General features: G+C 36.9%; 1 protein-coding gene and 2 long non-coding RNA genes across 3 annotated transcripts in view; 1 reads left to right on the top strand and 2 right to left on the bottom strand.

Moving 5' to 3' along the window:
• The window catches only part of SNAP91 (synaptosome associated protein 91), a 138326-nt gene extending 125446 nt beyond the window's left edge, over positions 1-12880 (top strand). The window contains 4 exon segments of the mRNA NM_001194957.1: positions 4807-4890; positions 5538-5642; positions 9471-9573; positions 11467-12880. Coding sequence (NP_001181886.1) covers positions 4807-4890; positions 5538-5642; positions 9471-9563 — 282 coding nt within the window. The 3' untranslated portion in view covers positions 9564-9573; positions 11467-12880.
• On the bottom strand, positions 4495-6638 carry LOC119874210. Its single transcript, XR_005367975.1, has 3 exons — positions 6360-6638; positions 5490-5659; positions 4495-4907 (listed from the first exon to the last, which is right to left on the bottom strand). It is a non-coding gene; the product is annotated as an uncharacterized LOC119874210 (long non-coding RNA).
• Positions 12881-12924: 44 nt separating the features above from the next.
• LOC111098342 lies at positions 12925-20478 on the bottom strand. The gene is made up of 3 exons (XR_005367974.1): positions 19092-20478; positions 16430-16556; positions 12925-15018 (listed from the first exon to the last, which is right to left on the bottom strand). It is a non-coding gene; the product is annotated as an uncharacterized LOC111098342 (long non-coding RNA).
• Positions 20479-21465: the final 987 nt, after the last annotated feature.

Here is a 21465-nt window from a genome sequence, read left to right as displayed (position 1 = left end):
TGGCATCCAAGAATAATTAGAAAGTATTCCCCCACTTTTTTTCTTTTTATATGCTTCAGAAGGATTGATATTAATTCTTCCTAATACATTTAATAGGATTCATCAGTGAAGCCATCTGGTTTTGGGCTTTTCTGTGGTGGAAGTTTTTTATTGTTGGCTATAATCCCTATGCTGCACCTTTTTTTTAAAGATTTTTTTTTTTTTAATTTTTAATTTGAGAGAGAGAGCGTGCTCAAGAGAGCACAAGGAGGTGAAGGCAAAGGAAGAGGTAGAAGCAGACTCCTGGCTGAGCAGGAAACCCAACACAGGACCCAATCCCGGGACCCTGGGATCATGACCTAGCCAACAGCAGGCATTTAACCAACTGGCCACCCAGGTGCCCCTGCTGCACTTTTTTTTTATAATTAGAAGTTTGTACCTCCTGATCTCCTTTATGTATTTTGCCTCTCCCCTCCCACCTCTCCTCTAGCAGCTACCAGTTTTTCATATGTAAGAATCTGTGTTTTTATTCATTTGGCTTGCTTTTTAGATTCCACATTTAAGTGAAATCTTATAGTATTTGTCTTTCTCTGTCTGATTTATTTCATTTAACAGATACTCTGTAGGTCCATCCATGTTGTCACAGATGGCAAGATCTTTTTTTTATGGCTAATATTCCACTTCATATTATCATCTGTCAGTGGACATTTTAGGATGCTTCTATATCTTGGCTATTGTAAATAACTTTGCAGTAAACATAGGGGTACATGTATCTCTTTGAATTAGTGTTTTCATTTTTTTTGGATAAATAGTAGTAGGATCACTGGATCATATGCTATTTCTACTTTTAATTTTCTGAGGAACATATATACTGTTTTCCACAGTGTTTGCACCCATTTATAGTCCCACCAACAGCACATGAGAGTTCCCTTTTCTCCACATCCTAAGCAACATTTCTTATCTCTTGTCTTTTTGGTATTAGCCATTCTGACAGATAGGAAGTGGTATCTCATTATGGTTTTAATTTGCATTTTCCTGGTAGTAAGTGATTTCGAGCATCTTTTCACGTATCTGTTCACTATCTGTAGATCTTCTTTGGAAAAATGTCTATTCAGGGCCTCTGCCCATTTTTGATCAAATTAGTTTTTTTGGTGCTGAGTTGTATAAGGTCTTTATATATTTTGAATATTAACCCCTTATTGGATATATTATTTGCAAATATCTTCTCTCATTCATTAGGTTGCCTTTTTGTTTTATTGATTTTCATTTAGTTTCCTTTGCTGTGTAAAAGCCTTTTATTTTGGTGTAGTCTCAAGCTTATTTTTGCTTTTGTTTCTCTTGCCTGAGAAGACATATCCATAAAAATGTTGCTAACAAGGCCAATATCCAAGAGATTGCTGCCTGTGATTTCTTTTAGGAGTTTTATGGTCTCAGGTCTCACATTTAGGTCTTTAATTCATTTGAGTTTATTTTTGTGTATGACATAGGACAGCGGTCCAGTTTCATTCTTTTGCATGTAGCTGTCCAGTTTTCCCAATACCATTTATTGAAAAGACTGTCTTTTCTCCCTTTGTATATTCTTGCCTCTTTTGTCATAGATTAATTGACAAAATAGGCATGGGTTTATTTCTGGGCTCTCTATTCTGTTCATTGATCTGTGTATCTGGTTTTGTGTCAGTGTCATACTGTTTTGATTATCATAGCTTTGTAGTTAATCTTCTAATCTGGAATTATAGTACTTCTAGCTTTGTTTTTCTTTTTCAAGATTCCTTTGCCTATTTGAGGTCTTTTTGTAGTTCCATATAAATTTTAATATTATTTGTTCCTGTTCTGTGAAAAATACTATTAGTTTTTTTATAGAAATTGCATTAAATCTATAGATAGCTTTGAGTAATATGAACATTTTAATAATACTAGTTCTTCCAGTCCATGAGCCAGGGTCTGTCTTTCCATGTGTTTGTGTCTTTTTCATCAGTGTCTTATTGCTTTCAGAGTATAGATCTTTCATTTCCTTGGTTAAATTTATTCCTAGGTGTTTTATTCTTTCTGGTACAATTGTTTTCTTAATTTTTCCTTCTGCTACTTCATTATTAGTTTAGAGAAATGCAACAGATTTCTGTTTATTCAGTTTGTATCCTTTGACTTTACTAAATTCATTTATCAGTCTTAATGATGTTTTGGATGTGGTCTTTAGGGTTTTCTATATGTAGTATCATATTTTCTGCAAATGTAAGAGTTTTGCTTCTCCCTTACCAATCTGGACACCTTCTATTTCTTTTTCTTGTATGATTGCTGCAGCTAGGATGTTTAGTACTATGTTGAATAAAAGTGATGAGAGTGGACATCTTTGTCTGGTTCCTGATCTTAGAGAAAAAGCCTTCAGTTTTTCACCATTGAGTGTGATGTCAACTGTGGTTTTTTATAGATGGCCTTTATATATATATACACACACACACACACGTATATATACACACACACCCATATATATATGTTCCCTCTAAACTTAAGTCTATTGAGAGCTTTTATCATCAACAGATACTGTATTTTATTATATGCTTTTTCTACAGTTATTGAAATCATCATATGGTTCAGGGCCTTTTTGATTACCGATGCAAGTTTTTTTTGATGACTGATAGTCTTTTTCTTACACGTCTGTTTAGATTTTTTATGACTTCTTCAATCAGTTTTTATTTGTCGATACTCCCATATTTATTAGTTCCTTCCTCTGCTTACTTTGGGTTTAGTTTGTTTCCTTTTTTTCTAGTTCTTCAATGTGGAAGTTTAGGTTATTGATTTGAAATCTTTTTCCTGCATATGGACTGTATGTTCTTGTTTTTTTTTGTTTTTTTTTTTTGTTTTTTTTTTTAATGCCTCAGAATTTTTTTGTTGAAACTTAGACATTTTTAAATGTGGCAGCTTTGGAAATCAAATTCTACCTCTTCCCCACAGGCTTGTTGTGGTTACTTTTTTGTGGTTGGTTGTTTTTCTGTTGAGTGACTATTCTGAACTAATTCTGTAGTCTCTGTTCTTTATTATGTGTGGCCATTAAAGTCTCTGCTTCTTTTGCTATGTGGTCAACTAATGATTAGATAACTATTACTGAAATTCCTTAAACCAGAATATTTCCCAGTCTTTGCAGAGGGTCTTGAGTTGTGTTGGGGCATGCCCTAAGAATCAACCAGGCAGTTTGCCACACTGCCTTAGCAATCAGTCACTTACTGCTTGTTCAAAGCCTCAGGGTCAGCTAGAGGCCTTCTCACGTCTTTCCTGAGCTTGCACACAGCCCTGGGCATGTGCATGAACTTCTAAATTCCCAGAGGCATGGCTGAGCTTTTGAACCCATAATCCCCCAAACATTCCCTTCTCCAGACTTCCCTCCAAGCTTTTTGTTTAGTCTACTATTTGCCCTGTTACCCATTGCTTTAGACAGCAACAATTAAAACATTTGCCTGTAAACGTTTTCCACAAATGGCCTCAGGTAACAACGTTAGCACTAGATGCATCCCCAGTTTCATGAGACAAAGATGAGCCTTTTGATCCAGTCTTTCGAGGGAGCCACCCAAGGAGACAAAATAAATAATTAGATATACTCTGCTCCCTTTGGTACTATTACTGAGAATGTAAGCTGTTATTTTCAAGACTACAGATGAGCTGAAGAATAGTGGATGAAACTAGGGTAAGTTAAGATGCCATAAAGCTTAATCTTCTTGCCGAGATCCAGCTGATTGTCTTGAATAAGTACTTTCTTGGTTGCTGCAAACTTTTAGTTAGTTTCCAGAGTTCTAAAATAGTTGATTTGATTCTAATAGTTTTTGCCTGTTTTTCTACTGGTTTTATGGATTGAGGAAAATTTCAGATTTCCTTACTTCACCATTTTTGCTGACATCACTGTAGTATTTTCTTTTTTCACTAGGATTTTGCTTTAATGATTAAGTTAAATTTAAGAGATTTCAGTAGGGTTAGTTTTAAACTAAGGGAAATATTAGGGGGCCTTGTTGTATGACTGAAAACCGTCAAGTCTATACCTGAAATGGGATAATTGTGCTTTATTATGCGTAGTCTTCTAAATGCTTCATAAAACTTGGAATTAATTTTGGCCCTTGTGCAAATGTATAGCGGTCAAAAGTCAGAGAGAAGTATAACACAAAAAGGAGAATCTAAAACTGAAGGGCAAGGGGCACCTGGGTGCCACAGTTGGTTAATTGTCTGACTCTTGATTTCAGCTCAGGTCATGCATGACTCAGGGTTGTAAGATCAAGCCCTACCCATACTCACCACCACCCCCAACCTCCCATGCTGGGCATGGAGCCTGCTTAAGATTCTCTATTCCTCTCCTGCCCCTCCCCCCCTTACACACACACACACACACACACACACACACACACTAAAAATGGGCAAATGGAAACCACGCATTGATATGTAAATGAGGACACATTCTTCAGATGTCTAACCCAGTACCTTTAGGAGGATATAATGATAGGAAAAGACAAGGTTAGAGAAATTTGACACATTTACAGTGAGGGTAGAGGAGAAGCATATAAGGAGGTAGAAAGGAAGCCCAGTGTTGTCAGTAGGCTGCAAGCCAGTGAGCCCAAATAACACCACAACAATAAACATTAAGCTAGTAACTTTGTTCATATCATGGCATGGTGTGAGAGCCATTTTTTTAATTTAAAATGGAAATCTGATATTTCTTTACATAACCACACATATTTAAAGGGGCATGCATTTTTAAAATTATATTCTGTCATTTTAAAACCAAATTATGTTGGTTCTTTTGTTTATTGTTGGTGTTTGTGTGTGTGTTTTGTGGGGTTTTTTTGGTAGCAAGGAGCTGTACCTCCAACCAGTTCGGTTCCTCCTGTTGCCGGGGCCCCATCTGTTGGACAGCCTGGAGCAGGATTTGGAATGGTGAGTGGCAACCTGTGCTAGAAATTGTAATTGACATGTCTGAGGCCTTTGCCAAATACCAGATTAACAAATACAGCTGTAGAATATGATTCTTCCCCAAATGCAGTAATGTAAGACTTAATAAATTAAGTCATCTGTGTTAGACATTAAGAAGTCTACACACGATATGATAAAGCCAGCTATAAAATACTTAAATTCTGTAATCAAAATAATTCCTGTAGTATATAGTTATATCATTTTTGGAGTACTATTTACCAATCACATTCTTTACTCAATCATCAAAATCAACTCTTAATCATTATACTTGGACTTTTCACTTATCACTTTTATCACTCGCAAATTTTAGGGCTAGGGTCCATAAATAAGTGAGGTTTTGTCTCTTAAAAATTATGCTTACAGAAGACAAATAATCACCAACAAAGCCTGGTTGGGAGAAGGGTGCCATGTGGCCAGCTAGGCTTCTACTGTACCTCAGTGATTTTCTGCCATCTGCCAGCCTCACAGCACCCATTGTTCAAAGTCACAAGTTATACTTCCTCACAGGCCTGCATTCCTCAAAACTTTTCAGAAACGTTAAAGAATAAATGTCAGGGCATTACCATAGGGGGTGGATTCCACTCATGCTATGAACCACTCTTCCTCTTCAGCCTCCTGCTGGGACGGGCATGCCCATGATGCCTCAGCAGCCGGTCATGTTTGCACAACCCATGATGAGGCCACCCTTTGGAGCTGCAGCTGTACCTGGCACACAGGTCAGTTTTTTAATGTCCTTAAAATAATGACATTAATTTATAAGTATTAAACTGCCACATGGCAAACTGTTAAAAATATTTTTACCTAATATATATCCTCATATCTGTTGCTTCACAAGTAAAGGGGGAACATGGAAGACATATGAGCAATAGTGTGAGATTTGGAGGAAAATGCTAGAAGTAACTCACTATCCTAAGTCCTTCCATTCCTCTACTTAATTCAGAATAGTTCCTGAGAACAACTAGACATTTAAAGTATCTGGGCATTTATTCCAGAAAAATGAGTACTTCTGATCCATCGTTTTCTCACATGTTCCCAGAACTAGCTAAACTCAAGGTTAGGGACACAGTCCTCCAGGCTACCAGTTTTTCCCAAGAATTGTGACTTTTCGTACAGTTAGTAAGAGCAATGAGTCCACCAAACTGAAGAGTCTCAGGGAGTGGTCCCTACAAGACTATCCTCACTTAAGACACCAGCCATAAGTTTGGGAGTCCTGAGGGCTACCCTCTCACTTCAGACCAGCTGCCTACAAATTTGAAGGTTCTCAATTTCCTAGAACAACTTATAGAACTCAGGAAAGCATGAAATGTATTATAGTTTTATTACAGTGAAAGGATACAAATTAGATCTAGTCAAAAGAAGAGATGCATAGGGTGAAGTCTGGAACTGGGAGGGTTCCAAGCATGAAGCTTTGTCCTGGAGGATGTATTACTCACCTGACATCAATATGTAAGAGTATATATGTGGTATTGCCAACGCAGGAAGCTCACCTGCAGTTCAGTGTGCAGGGTTTTTATTGAAGTTTCCTTATATAGGAATTATTGATTGAATTATTCCCCTGTGGTTGAGTTCAATCTCCAAGCCCTGCCCAACTTCACTGAAAGGCTGGTATCATGAGACCCCAAGACCTAACACTCTCATCACATTCTTCATCTTTCTGGTTGGCTAGTCCCTACCCTGAGTCCTCTTGTTAGCATAAACTATCAGGTGTGGTTCTAAGAAGCCACCCTGAATAACAAAGACATTCCGATTACTCAGGAAATTCCAAGGAATTAGAGGTCACCTACCAGGATCCAGGAAAAAGAGCAAACCTCCCTTTAGATGAGGCCAAATTTGTTTCTACACAAAGTGCTACCTTTGTTTACCAAGATGGTAAAACACATACACTTTGTTGAACTGCTTTGCTGCTGATAGTGATAATAATGCTGATGAGGAACCAGTTCTTGATTCCTTTTGTAAGTTGCCTGGCTAAGGTGGAGGTATAGGTAGAAAACCAAAGAGGTTATCATGAGAAATTGACATTGATGGAGTCAGAACACCACATTATGACTTTACTAGCACCATGCCCAGCAAACCAAGACAAAAAGCTGAAATATATTATAATGGCATCAGTAAATAATTTCACTTCTATATATTTTTTGAATATTTATTTTTTTATTTCGAGGGACAGTGGGAGGGGCAGAGGAAAAGAATCTCAAACAGACTCCCTGCTGCATAGGACTCAATCTCACAATGCCAAAATCATGATCTGAGCCAAAATCAACAGTCAGTTACTCAACTGACTGAGCCACCCAGGCGCCCCACTTCTATGATATTTTTAACTCACCAAATGGACGTTTATATTGTTATCCATAGGATTCCTACTTTGAACTTCCTGAGTAGACTTTAATCCCTTTTGCTTCCTTTAACCATCTCTAAAATCTATTGTCTACTTGTTCCCAAATTTTACTTTCAGCCTCTTTCACCCCTCAAAAGCCACAGGGACCAGAAGAGAGAATGGTGGGTGTTTAAAGAGATAAATTTAGGATATGAGAAACCCTAACCTTCAAGGCTATACTCAAAGCCCTGGCTTCATGAGAAATTTTCTAGTCTGTTCTGAGACTGATGAACTCTGCTTCATATTGTTTCTGAAGGGAGTGAGGAAGGTTTTGAGGATGATAGTTTGGGTTAAATTTAATCTAGATATATTTAAATTCTAAAAAGGATCTTATTTTTTTTAATGTTTTCTTGATGGTTGAATATATCTATGATTATTTAACATACTTTTGAAAAAAGGCAGGACATTTCTATTTTTATTAACTTGGAAGAATATTATTGAGGTTTTTAAAATCTTTATTTGGTGTACTAAAAGCTTTAAAAATAAATTAACACAATTTTATTAAAGTAGATATTTTTCTTCATGATTCCAGTATTATACAGCATGAGTTTATTTACTTAATTCAAAGAATGAAAATGAAAAATAGATAATAAGATGAAAACAGTATTTTAGTCATTTAATTGAATTTATAGTGATTTAGGAAATGGAATGGCATATTTATAAAAGTTATAGATTGTAGCAGTGCCTGGATGGCTCAGTCAGTTAAGTATTCAACTCTTGATTTTGGCTCAGGTCCTGATCTCAGGGTTGTAAGATCAAGCCCTGCATCCCGTTGGACTCTGCATTGGGTGTGGAGCCTACTTAAGATTCTCTCTCTCCCTCTCTCTCTCTGTCCCTCCCCCCTTCTAAAAAAAAGTTTTAAATTATATTTCCTATATCAGAGAAGCAGCAGAGGTGATTATAATAAATAGTAAATATGATTTTATAACTTCGGAAAACAAAATAATGTTTTTCATTACCAGTGTGACAACATTACTGATGTTTCTCATTACTGACTGTTCCACTCTCTCTCAGTCAGTTGATATCCATCCTTCATGATGTCATCTCACCAAATTATTAATGATGAATCAACTCTTGAATTTCTTACCTTCCAAACAACTTCAACCCTTGCATTTATCTTTTTCTGATCTTTCTATGAAGAATGATTCCTGTTTTAAGTAATGGAAATTTGACTAATAGGTAGTGCAATAAGGAAATAGTTTCTGGACATGGGAACAAATCTGAAAATCTCTATTTCTGGAGCTCTATTTACTGAACCAATAAAAACATACATTGCTACCTCATCACCCCAGATTTCTGAGATTTCTCTCAGGTTACAAACATAGAAGAAGAATTAAACTCAAAGGACACATTATTCTATACAGATTACATGACCTCTTTCAGGGTTTCAAACCTTAACACTCCTGCAAAGGCTGCTTCCAAAGCTTATGTCTGTCACACAATGAAATAATTTAGGGATTAAGCAGAAACAAGGTAAGTTAATTCTTTGTTGCTTTTGCTAGCAAGTGCAATATAATTCTTTCCATAGCATTTAATTAATCTTCTCTGCGAGCTGGACAGGCAATTATTGGAAGTTAATGATATTCATACCTGGGCAATTCTTTTCTCATCTGAAATAAACAGTGCCCCCAAACTTGACTGTTTTTCATTTAAAACACTTTAAGTGAAATTCTAGTATATTTAATAATTTAAAGTAATTTCTTTAGTGACTTTCTGCAAATTATTTCCTTTCAGTTTTTCCCTTAAACTCACTCTCACTATAAGGAAAAGTCATTAAAATTCCTTCATTAGTTTAGTAGTACTAATAACTCAAAGTAAAAATGCTTTTGTTTAGAGCAAGTGATTGTTGTGTTACTGTACTCTATATTCATAATATCTGTATGTGACGAGTTTTCTGCATCTTCCCTAACTCATACCCATATGGTTCTGCCAGAGTCCTCTAAATCTGATATCAAAGAATTTCAGCAAAGCCAAATATAATTTGAAGTGTACTTTATGAAACCAAAATTAAACAACACTGTGGCTAAGTAAAATTAAGTATATTTTGTAATCCCTTAGCCATCTGATCTTCTGCATGTTTGTTTTCTGTGTCATGTGCTCTGCCTAATGCTTACCTGTCTCTCTGTTTGATTTCTGTTTCTGCTATCCTGGGCTGGCTTTTCCCCATTAGCTTTCTCCAAGCCCTACACCTGCCACTCAGAGTCCCAAGAAACCTCCAGCAAAGGACCCATTAGCGGATCTTAACATCAAGGATTTCTTGTAAACAATTTAAGGTATCTAATATTGAGCTTTTCCTGTGGGCTTGTAATAATGACTTATGCAATGCTTAGCTATTTCAAGTATGATATTTGTACTTTTGTGCTTTGAACACATGTAAATAATAATAATAATAATTTGAGTATTTATACTTTTTTAAATCAATATTCAAAGCCGCCAATGAATTATCAATAAATTTTTTAATCTTAATTAATTTACAAAACTAAGAGGGAGAAAGGCCTCCAAGTTGTCCTGAAAAGCACAAAGATTTTATTGATAAAGCAAAAAACTGCCCAAGCTACTTGGTAAATTAGAAAATTACCACTTTATTACCTGATGACAGGAATTTATAGAAAGCTAACATCTATTATATTGCATTAGAAAACATCTAAGAATATACTTGGCTACAAAATTGTATTTTTTGTTTATCCTTACTTGGCTTCCTCAAAGCTTAGATTGTTAGTTACCCTTAGCAATTTCTGCACTCAAGCAGAATTTTAAATTTCTAACATTCTGTTTTTAAATTTCTAACATGATTTATGACATAATTAATAATGGACATACGGAAAGAAACTGATAAAGGAAAAAAGTTTACTGCTAACCCCAGCACCTAACACAATGAGTAGATTCTCAACAAGTACTTGCAGAAAGTGGAGAAACAGTAATACTGCTTTTCCTTTAGACAGTACTTTTCATACCCACTTCCTAGTCATGAACTCCTTTGGTTGTCCCTGTGGGAAATGAAACCCTGTGATCTATACTAGCCAGATATTTTCTGTCTCCATTTCACAGCTAAAGGAACTGATCCTTGTCATTGAGTGAGTTGCTCAAGGTTGCACACTGGAGGGAGGTATAAGAGTGTCAAAGTTTTGAGACCACTGTCCAGTGTAATTTGTATAATGCAGCTTACAACCTATATATACACACACACACATATATTTAAACTTTCTCTAATGCATACTAAGATTTTTGTGGATTCCTACTTTATGATTTTTTGTTTTCTTATACAAGGTTGATGAGTTTATCATTTTGAGGCATTGACATCTTAGTCAAGTAATTCCTCCTTGTGTCTGACTTTTCTGTTCCATTTTGGGCTGGGCTGGTGTAGGCATAAGTGAGGCAATGAGCACTTACTTCTTAGCCGTTATAGGTTCAGGACTGACGAAGGATGCTGCAGGGAGCAGCCTTTTATCCAGCTATCTTTCTGTAAATATTGCTCTCATCCTGCGCCAGGAGCTCTGATGAGCACCTGAAACAGAGATGCTTGAGATAGCCCCTGCTCTCAGAGGTTCATGGTCACAAGGGAGACAGACACAGACTAATTTATGAAAAAGAGTTACCCACGTAACTCGTAAGCCTTCAACCCCAGGAAGATTCCCAGGCAGAGATGACTGGTGAAGCATGGGCTGGCGGTCCTGGGGACAGAGGAGGGGGAGCCGCATTTGCAAAGGCGCTGAGTCACCTTGATACCTCCCTCCTCCTCTGTTCTGTTACTTGTTCAGCTGTTGAGTAAACTACTGAATGCCATAACTGAAAAGAGGCCAAAATAATGAAAATCACTGCCATTCCTTTTTTTTTTCCATCTGCCCTTTTTTAAGGGTGAACTGTTCTTATTTAATAGTAAATGTCTCACTACTGAAATTTATCCTAAGTATCCATGTTTTCAAAATTTTGCTGATACAATTTTTACCTAGAATGAAACTATACATTAAAATATTTTCTAAAAATTTCTTCCTGGCTGAAACTTTAAGCAAAGAATTGTGGAAAGTATGTAAATGTGAATTTGTTATAAAGACATCCTTTGCATGAAGATTTTTCCTAGTAACTGTGAGGTAAAATTGCCAGGAAGGCAATATGTTTGAGGAGTGTATAATGTTATTTTCTAATTCAAGTGCTTTTTATCTTTACAGCTGCAATTTTTGTGACTGAATAGGAAAAAAATAATGAGTTTGGAGACTTCAAATAAAATTGATGCTCAGAGTTTCAAAGTGAGCCACCAGTACCAAACCCAATGCTTACTCGTAACTTCTCTTCCAAAACGTGTAGCACAGCTGTGAAAGTGAACATTAGGAATGTGTACTACCTTAGCTGTTATCCCTACTCTCAAAATTGTAGTGTATTTGGGTTATTTGTGTGTTGTACGATGTAAAAACAATGAATGGATGTTTCTGATGCCTTTAGTGCTTTTCTGGACCTCGCCCATGGACGGATGATGCAGCTGTTGTGTGGTGAGCCATTTGGAAAGATGTGTCTGTGTTTTTGAGGGTTTTGATGTATATATGACTTTTGGACAAACCTAAACTCTTCCCATAAATTCTCTTTTTCTCTGTATCTCTGTTACAAACATAGTGTGATAATATCAAATAGTAAGGAAAACACTCTTAAATATACAAAACTTTTTCGGTGTGGAGTACATTTTTCCAATCACAGGAACTTCAACTGTTGTGAGAAATGTTTATTTTTGTGGCACTGTATATGTTAAGAAATTTTGTTTTAAAAAAAAATATAAGGGTTAACGTCCATAATAAATATTTCTCCTTGAAGCTACCTTATCAAGAATGAAAAAATCATATGGAAAGAATTCCATATTTAATCACTGCTACATTAAAATGTATATTTTGATTATATTTGACAGGTTTTGCATCTAAATTGACCTATTTATTCATTCTTGATTAAATGCACTGAAAAGTAAAGGGTCCATTTCTATCCTGTCCGTGAAAATGCAATTAGAAATGTACTATTCAAATGATTATGAAGGCACCCCAAAGTATATGTGTAATTTAAAGATTACTGCAAATATTTTTATTTTATTGTGGGTTTTCTGTACATCTGTTAATTTACTATTTCTTTGTGTGTTCTGTAGACTAGTGTTCTTTCATCCTTCAATTGAGCTCAGAGTAGGTTTTGTTGTACCATTGTGATTAGGATTTAAACTAATTCAGAGAATTGTATCCTTTACTGTACATACTGTATTCTTTAATTTTTAATTTGTTGTCATACTGTATGTGCTGATGGCTTGGCTTAAGATTTTGACGCATAAATGAGGTCACTGTTGATCAGTGTTGCTAGTGGCTTGGCAGCTCTTCGTAAAAGCATATTGGGTTGGAAAGGTGTTTGCCTATTTTTCAAATTATTTAATAGATGTATGGTACCATTTAAAAGTGGTTGTATCTGAATTTACTGTGGGGATAACATACACTGTAATGGGGAAAAAATTACCTAAAACCAATTTCAAAATGGCATTTCTTTCTATTTCAGTTTAAAAACCCAGTGCATGTACGCCCTCTGAGATGCAATAAACACCTTGAACAAAGAAAATGCAAACACAATCTTTCTCTTTTCGATTATTTTTTAGAGAAAACGTCTGTTTCAAATGACACACAGCATATATAAAATATTGAAAATTTAAAAACATTCACAGTGAAAAATGTTGTCCATACCAACATAGTTCTTATTATTTTACAATAAATTTAAAATGAGGGAAAAAACATTTTATCAGTTGTCATTAAACTTGGGACTCATGGCTGCTGCCAAATAAGCTGAAATTCCATATTTCAAAAAAGAAAAGGATGAACTTTTTTTTTTAATTACACAGCTCTTATATTAGTTTTGTGAGAATTCTCCATGGAAGTTGAAGAATAATAAGACGCCCATAAACTCAGAGAAATCTAGAAAACTGACTTTATGCCTATAACTAGATTGTGACAATGACTCAAAAAGTAGTGCAATCTCAAATAGAAGTATTTCTTAGCTAGAAGTATATCCTTATTTATTTTTTTAAGATTTTGTTTTATTTATTCATGAGAGATGTAGAGACATAGGCAGAGGGAGAAGCAGGCACCCTGTGGGGAGCCTTGATGAGGGACTCAATCCCAGGAACCCGGGATCACGACCAGAGCCCAAGGCAGAAGCTCAACTACTGAACCACACAGGTGCTCCCATATCCTTATTTCTAAAACTATCTTTCCCTAACTAGGGTTTATATCCTGAGAACTAACTTTCAAAAGCTAGTATCTGATTATGTATTATGAATTTTTATAGATTACATTTTGGTCATATATTACTGTGTAGGCATATTGTAATAGAAATGTGTTTTAGACTTTAAGTACTTTTAAGTTTAATATTGTATTTTTTTAATATTGCATTTTTTAATAAGCTTTCTCTCTTCATTGAATGGCTCACATGGTATAAATTCTTAATAGATGAAACTTCAAGAGCATTATTTTTAAATCAGACACTCGAACCTTGCCGCAGTGAGGCTCTGGGTGATCCTTATAGAATTGTCATATAGATGAGATGCTGAACGAGGTGCTCTGGGTACTTAAAAAGTGAACCTCTCTGGATAATTTTCAACACAGGTCCAGTGTACCCATGACGTTCTTCCACATGGAGAGCATGCCCTTCTAGCCTCACCTCTGGCTCAACCCCATCCTCTGCGTGCAGAGAGTACATGTGGGTACATGCCCCTTGTTCTCTGCATAACCATTCCTCTCCTGAGGCAGCAGAACACCAAGCACTTTGCTGGGCTCACGCAGGACCCTCTTCCTGGAATTACCTCACCAATTCCAGCAGTTCTGTTAAATCCCACTTGTCTATCATGGCTCCCCACCCTACTCTACTCAGCACAGTTTTTATCAAACTTTGTGGGACTTAACATATTATAATCATCTGTGACAGTGGCATCTGCTATGGCCAGTTGTGAGCCTCACAGGCAAGAAACCTCTCCTGTTCGTACCCTCAGGAACTAGCACTTTAGTAGGTGCTGGTGTCTGTGAGATGAATACAAGTATACTAGTTCTTAGACATGTCCTCACTTACCTGGGTACTGCTGAGCTAATACCATATTTCCAACTACTGAAGAATAACTCTCCTATGGCACGTTTGTCAGATGTCATTAGAGTTTTAATAGCTCTCTGTCAGCTCATTGTAACAGAACTAACATCAATTAAAACTCATCTTTAGTTGAAGATTTTGAGTCCCTTTTTGTATAGTATAATGATTGCAAGTAGTTCTTTCCATATTAAAGTGCCTCCTTTGTTCTTTTTTATGTAATTTATTGTACTTAAAAAGGATAAAGACCAAAGACTTTAGGAGGGGTTTGTGAGAGGAGGAAAGGAGAACACATAAAAAGAGAAATGGAAAGTCACAGAAAGATAAATTGTGTGAAGGCCTCCTTCTCCCTCTTAGGTAGACACCTTTAATAATATATCCCCAGACTTTTGTTGGTGGAAAAGGGGCATGTTCTTGCAGCAGTGATTATCATAGGGTTTCTTGTGTGGAAAAACTGGTTCAAAATAAAAATCGATGTTATCTTAGTTGAGAAGCCACATTGCTTTATATTTTCCAAGCAACAGGTTTTGTGGTAGTTTATTGTTCATCCTCTTGGGCTGTAAGAAAATCTCAATTTCTCGGAGCCTTGCTGACAGAAGATTTCACTAGTGAGCACATTATTTGGATCCCTTCTGTAAACAGAAACAGAGAGCTGTGATTGCGATTTAGTGATATGGTAATTAACCTTAGCTAAACTCTCAGAGCTGCAGTGCATCTGAGTTCATTTCCATGTATGCATGTTCAAACAATTCTGAAACATAAAGGAATTCTATAATTGACTCTGTAGTAGGTACTCTATAACTCCTGTACAAAGGGTTTTCAAACTCTGGTTTCACTCTGCACCTTTGCACTTTTTATTGATGCCCCCAAAAAGCTTTCATTTATATGGGTTCTGTCTGTCAATGCTTACTATGTGTAAGAATTTAAAACTGAGGAACTTTTAAATGTCTTTAATTCATTTAAAAATAAAAATATTTAGACACTGGAGTGGCTAAGTCGGTTGAGCATCCGACTTGACTTCAGCCCATGTCACAATCTCAGGGTTGTTAGATTGAGCCCCTATGGGGCTCTGCACTGGGCATAGAGCCTGCTTAAGATTCTCTCTCCCTATCTCTCTGCCCCTCCCTTTCTTCCCTCCCCTCTCTTCCTCTCTAAAAAATAAATAAAAGTATTAAAATCATTACATATTAACATAAATAAAAAATATTTATGAAAATTACAATTTCAAAAAATTTTAAAGAGTAGCATTGTTTTGCCATCTCTACAAATCTCTTTAATATTAGTCTTAACAGAAGACAGCCTCCTCCTTACACCTGTTTTTGCTTTCACTGTGGCTGTCAGTATCCCATGTCAAACAGTCATTGGAAAATCTACCATGAGCACATTTGTGAGAAAATAAGTATCTTGGTGTTATTATAAAATCAGTTTTGACCTCACAGTATTATTATAAAAATAATTTTGATCACACAGACCACTTGAAAGAGTCTCTGAAGCCCTTGGGCATCCCCCAACTATACTTTGAAAACAGCTTCTTTAGATCTAAAAGAATTGTTCTCAGGGCACCTGGGTGGCTCAGTCATTTAAGTGTCTGCATTTGGCTCAGGTCATGATCTCAGGGTCCTGGAATCTAGTCCCATATCTAGCTCCCTGCTCAGTGAGGAATCTGCTTCACCCTCTACTCTTCCTGGCTGCTAGTGCTCTCACTCTCTCAAATAAAATCTTCAAAAAATAATAAAGAATTGTTCTCATCTTTGAAAGATGAAATTTACTAGTTACATTTTATCAGATTATATTTTTTGTGTGTGAATAAAAGAACCCCAGCACCACCTTTTTTTGTTCAGTCTCTCCAAATGCCTACTTCCGCCACCCTGACATTACTTTGTAGGTGATGCTGGACTCGTGCAAGGATGAGAATTTTGCATCAGTCTCCATGGAAGAGGGTTTCTGCTCACACTCCCTGTTACCTTAGGCAAGTTAACTAACTTCTCTAAACTTTAGTTTTCTTGTCTGTGGAATGAAGAAAATTTCCATCTATGTACATACCATTAAATGAGATAAGGTATGGAAAATCCGTGGCACAGAGTAATGCTTCATGCATATTGCTGTTGTTACTTTTTCAAATTATTACAGTTACTATAAACTTTGCCAGTTGTCTACAGTTGTAAGAACACTAAAGGACAAAGTAGAGAGAGGTATAAAAATAGTCAATAAAAGGAATATTCTTTAATGTAAAGTATGGTCACCGGAAGTACTAAATGTGTTTAAAAATTGGTAAGTGCAAAAAAAATTGATAAGTGCAAGTGCCTGTTATACATAAAAATACAGTTCGTGGGGCACCTGGGTGCCTCAGTCAGTTAAGCATCTGACTCTTGATTTCAGCAGCTCAAGTCATAATCTCAGGGTTGTGAGAACTAGCTCTACGTTAGGCTCTGCACTGAACATGGAGCCTTCCTAAAATCCTCTCTCTCCTTCCTCCTCCCCCCCCAACATTCTCTTTCTCTCCCTCTCTCTCTCTCCCTCCCTCTCTCTCTCTCTCTCTCTCCTCTCAAAAAAAAAAAATACAACTCAATTCAACACAGCACTGGGGGGTGAGTGGGCAGAGAGGACACAGCACCCACCAGAGTTTGACTCGGTTTCTTAGAGACTCCTTCTTAATTTTCCAATACCTAATGATACTTTTTAAGAACGTGAATGGAAGATACTGACATGATAAATGTTTTATAATAGAATTAAATCTTTCTACCTGGAGATCAAAAAGTTTAATAAATATACTTTAACAGTGATTTTTTAAAAATATTTAGTGATGATTGGAGATGGAAGATACAGATGAAGTTAAATATATCCAGCAGAATGGACATCGTGTGTGCAGGTTGTAGCCATCAGAGCTGCAGGAGCAAGATAATTTTGAATAAAAGCCTATGACTAAAGAGACTAGCCTGGAACAGAACCCAGGCCTGCGGACAGCAGCACGCAGAAGGGTCAGGACCAAGAAGGGTCCCTTCCCAGCCAGGCGAGGGGGAGACAGTCATCTCTCCCTGATGATGCCCTCTGCTGTTAACCCAGTCTTGAATACTAGATGCATCTCCACACATCCAAACATCCCATGGTTCATTTCTTTCAGAGTAGAGAACATCTCTGGGGTAACTCAACTGATTTTATAATTTGTAATTGTCTTTTTAATATCTAAACTAGGAAGTAAACTTTACAGCCTGAAAAGCCTTATAAGTATGTCCCAAGGAAATTTGGAATTATTTTTTTCAAAACTGCTATTTTGGATCACATGGATTTCGTACTCTATTGAAAACAGGAAATAGAGTTGTGACCATGTATGCAATATTTCAGATGTAAATTTAGGACCAGGTTTTTAAAAAACCTATCCCTTCTCAGAAAAACAAAACTATGGCTTCAAAGCTAAATTTAAAAGAGCATTTAGTTTAGAACAGAGGCAAAGATACAGTTGCTATTTGATTGGGTTCAGAACAAAATATAGTTAAATAACTTACCAGGGTGGTTATGTGTTAACTAAAGGTTAGTTCACTAAAAAAGCCAGATATGCTTGTTACATAACTTTCTTGGCATTGCATTCTTTGTGTATGGATGTTATCAGCCTTACTGATAAATAGTCTACAAAAATGTTACACACACATGTCTGAAAATGTATTCATTTTTTTCCTCAAGCCTAGTTTTTCTGTCTTGCTTGGTGGTCCCACAATCTACCTGGTCTCCTGTCTCCCACTTGGGGGACATGACACCCTCAATTCTCTCCTGCATCCAGTGGGCTACTGAATATGCTGAGCATCCTGCCTCAGGATGTCTCCCAAACGGCCCTCTTCTGCCATTCCCACTACTACTTCCTTACCACAGTGGCTCCAGCAGCCTCTTCACTGGGCTTTTTGCCTCTAACCTAATCCCTACGCAAACCCACCTCAATCCAGCCTAAAGGGTACCTACCGCCAGGTTTCCTTCCCCAAATGCCCATCTAATCACATTTCTCTAACTTAAAAACCTACGTCGGTTCCTGGTCATCTAAAGGTTAAAGTCAAAACTCTAGCATTACGGTCAAGCCCAGAAATCTTTCCAAGGCTTGAAGTCTAGCTTGGAAACCTCATTTCTTGTCATTCCTCACCAGTAGGAGGTGTGCTAATCTCCGATAGCAACAATCCTTAAATACTGTAGCCTAAACACACGCCAGAGTGTCACACTTCCAGACTTGTGCACAGGCTGTTTCTCCTGCCATGGATGCCCTCCTCCTCCAAGTTCCCCATTGAGAGGTTGACAAACTTCAGCTCATCCTTCAAAACCCAACCTAGGTGTCACCTCCTCTAAGAAGCATGTCTTGTATAATATCTGCCCACTCTGAGAGAGTCAAGCCTTCTCAAATGTGTTCCCTCCTCACCTTATACTAAACCTTTTCCACACTATTTTTTAAAATATATGTCTGGCTTCTTTAGTATGTTATGAATTCTCTAAGGAAGGGTAGACTCTAAGACTTAACTATATCCCATGTGCCTAAGATTGGGCTCAATAAAAGCTTGTGGAATTACATTAAATTGATCTAACCTACATTGTGAAGTGGATTATAAATTAAAAATATATAGTATCTAATTTTCAAGAAATACATAAAATTGGATTCTCTCACAGATTGTAAAACGATTGTATGTTCAACATATGTTCAAGAGTTTGGTAAATTTGATTCATTTCTTACCATCATAAAACAGGATTATAGCAATATGATTGCTAAAATGTATTTCCACTTTATAAAAATAATACTATACGGGTAGTTGACAGTTTACCATGACTTCCATTACCAAAGTCCTTGAGGTAGCTTCCAAGAAAATGTATAAAGGCAGGTAAAACTAAGAAAACATTTAACCTGGAAGAAAAAGACAGACATCATCGTTGTGCACGGCGGGAGAGCTATGAAAGGTGGAAGAACTGTTTAGGAAACACATTATGATAGTGGTTACCAAACCTGGATGATCATCATCAGTCCTTGGAGAGCTCTATCAAGTATAGATCTCTGGGCCCTGCTCTGAAGGATTCCAGGGTAGATATACATGAGGCCTGAAAACAGGCTTTCTAAAATTCCCTAGGGCATTCCGATGAGCACCCAAGCTAAGGAAAACCACTGAAAACCCAGAGATCCCGTGGAATCACAGTGAGTAGCTCTATTTAAAAGTTATAGATGGTGCCAGCAAAAGAAATTTTCTGAATACTTCAAAATAGGAAAACCACAAAGAGCATTTTGTTTCATCTAGTCTAAAAATGGAGGCATTTAGTTACCAATCATAAAAAAAGGTAGTCCATATTGCATTATGATACAGCAGTTTCCACCAAAACCCAAGCTTTAATTAGGGGGTATGTGCAGGAGGGAGATGCTGCCATCTGTGGGCCAATGGCTGCCCAGGATGTCCTTTCATGGAGCCACATTGGTCTACACAAAGTGGCGCAGCTGCCCATTTGGTGGGTACAATAGCGTCACTTCTTTTCCCAGGCCACAAAGAAAGCCTTTTAAAGTAAATTTCCTAAGTGCAGTGGCAAAATACTAAATTCAGGTCTGTCTCAAAAACAGCATGCTTTTATTTTTAGGCAATTGCTTTGATAAGGTGGTACTTTTGTTTGGCAGTAGAATGGCACCAAGCCCATACTAATTTGTAAAAGAAAAAATAAACAGTATGTTTCTAGGTATCACAAGGAAAAAATTTTGAGAAATTTAAAGTTGTGTCTTTTAAGATGGTTAGCTCCAAGTGTTTCTAACAGCTGATCCATTTAAAGTGGTTTTGAGGGGGTGGGGGGAATTAATGAGTCCTCCCAGATCGCTCTATTATGTACTATTACATTTTTTTTCCTATGCCCTGAAATTCATGCTATTTCGTGATCAGGTGTCTGAGTCATTTGCAGTAGTTTAAACTGTAAACTCTAAATAAAACAAAAATTGCAAAGTCTGACTCCTACCAATTAATGGGAAGAGAAGGGCTGATAAGGGGAAGATGCTTGGAGCCCAAAGGAACTTGTCCTCCTTACCATCCAGAAGACTCAGTACTATAAGGATTGCTTTTAGGAAATCCCTTAATTGTTTATCTAGTTTATAAGCTCCTTGATGGTCAGTTTTTAGAAAAACATTGTATTGTTAGCTAAACAGCAGTAAGCTGGAAGCTTAGAAGTAAATAATGCAGGGGGGTGGGCAGGCAGGGAGTACTAGTTTCAGAGAACAAGAGGTACATTACCCTAATCCTCCCAGCTCATGCACTATATACAAACATACTCACTTGTTCTTCAGGATAAATGATTGCTGGCCTCTCTGCTTTTAGGATATGTCAGTCTTTCTTTCAATTATATAAGGTAATTTCTATAATCTTATACTAATTAGCTATTATATTTGCTGAACACTTATTTTATAAAGGCAGTCTACTGTGGTCAGACAATTAAAGGTATTTTATTCCATATCCTGAATTATTTCCATTACTCCAGAGTTGCTGTATCTATATGCCATAGTGCTAAATGTATGCATAAGTAGGGTGCAACTGTATCAGATTCTAAACTTGGAATAACACACATTAATATTCAAAATGCACATATATTTTAACAGTTAAGGATGTTGGGAATTTGATGGGTGACTGGGCTGGCTCAGTTGGTTAAGCATCTGCCTTCGTTCAGCTCATGAGCCCAGGGTTCTGGGATCAAATCCTGCATCAGGCTCCCTGCTCAGTGGGGACCCTGCTTCTCCCTCTCCCTTTACCTGCTGTTCTGCTTCCTCGTGCTGTCAAATAAATTCTTTAAAAGAAAAAATAGGATGTTGGAGGCTTGATAAAATATTTAGGAAAGGTATTTTTCTTGATTTTTCAGATTAGAATTTCACTTGAGTATAAAAACAAATCAATTATGTAGACCACTGATGTTTCTCTTTTTTAAACAAGACTTTAAAAAAATATATGTTAATGGGGTGTCTGGATGGCTCAGTCAGTTAAGTATCCTAGTCTTGGTTTTGGCTCAGATCATGATCTCAGGGTTGTGAGATTGAGCCCCCACGATTCGCTCTGTGCTGGGCCTGGAGACTGCTTTAGATTCTCTCTCTCTCT

The sequence above is a fragment of the Canis lupus genome, chromosome 12 (assembly GCF_011100685.1).
Source record: "Canis lupus familiaris isolate Mischka breed German Shepherd chromosome 12, alternate assembly UU_Cfam_GSD_1.0, whole genome shotgun sequence".
In the NCBI taxonomy this organism is placed as follows: Eukaryota; Metazoa; Chordata; class Mammalia; order Carnivora; family Canidae; genus Canis; species Canis lupus.
The sequence above is the reverse complement of the archived record's forward strand: the minus strand, read 5'-3'. Positions and strand labels throughout refer to the sequence as shown.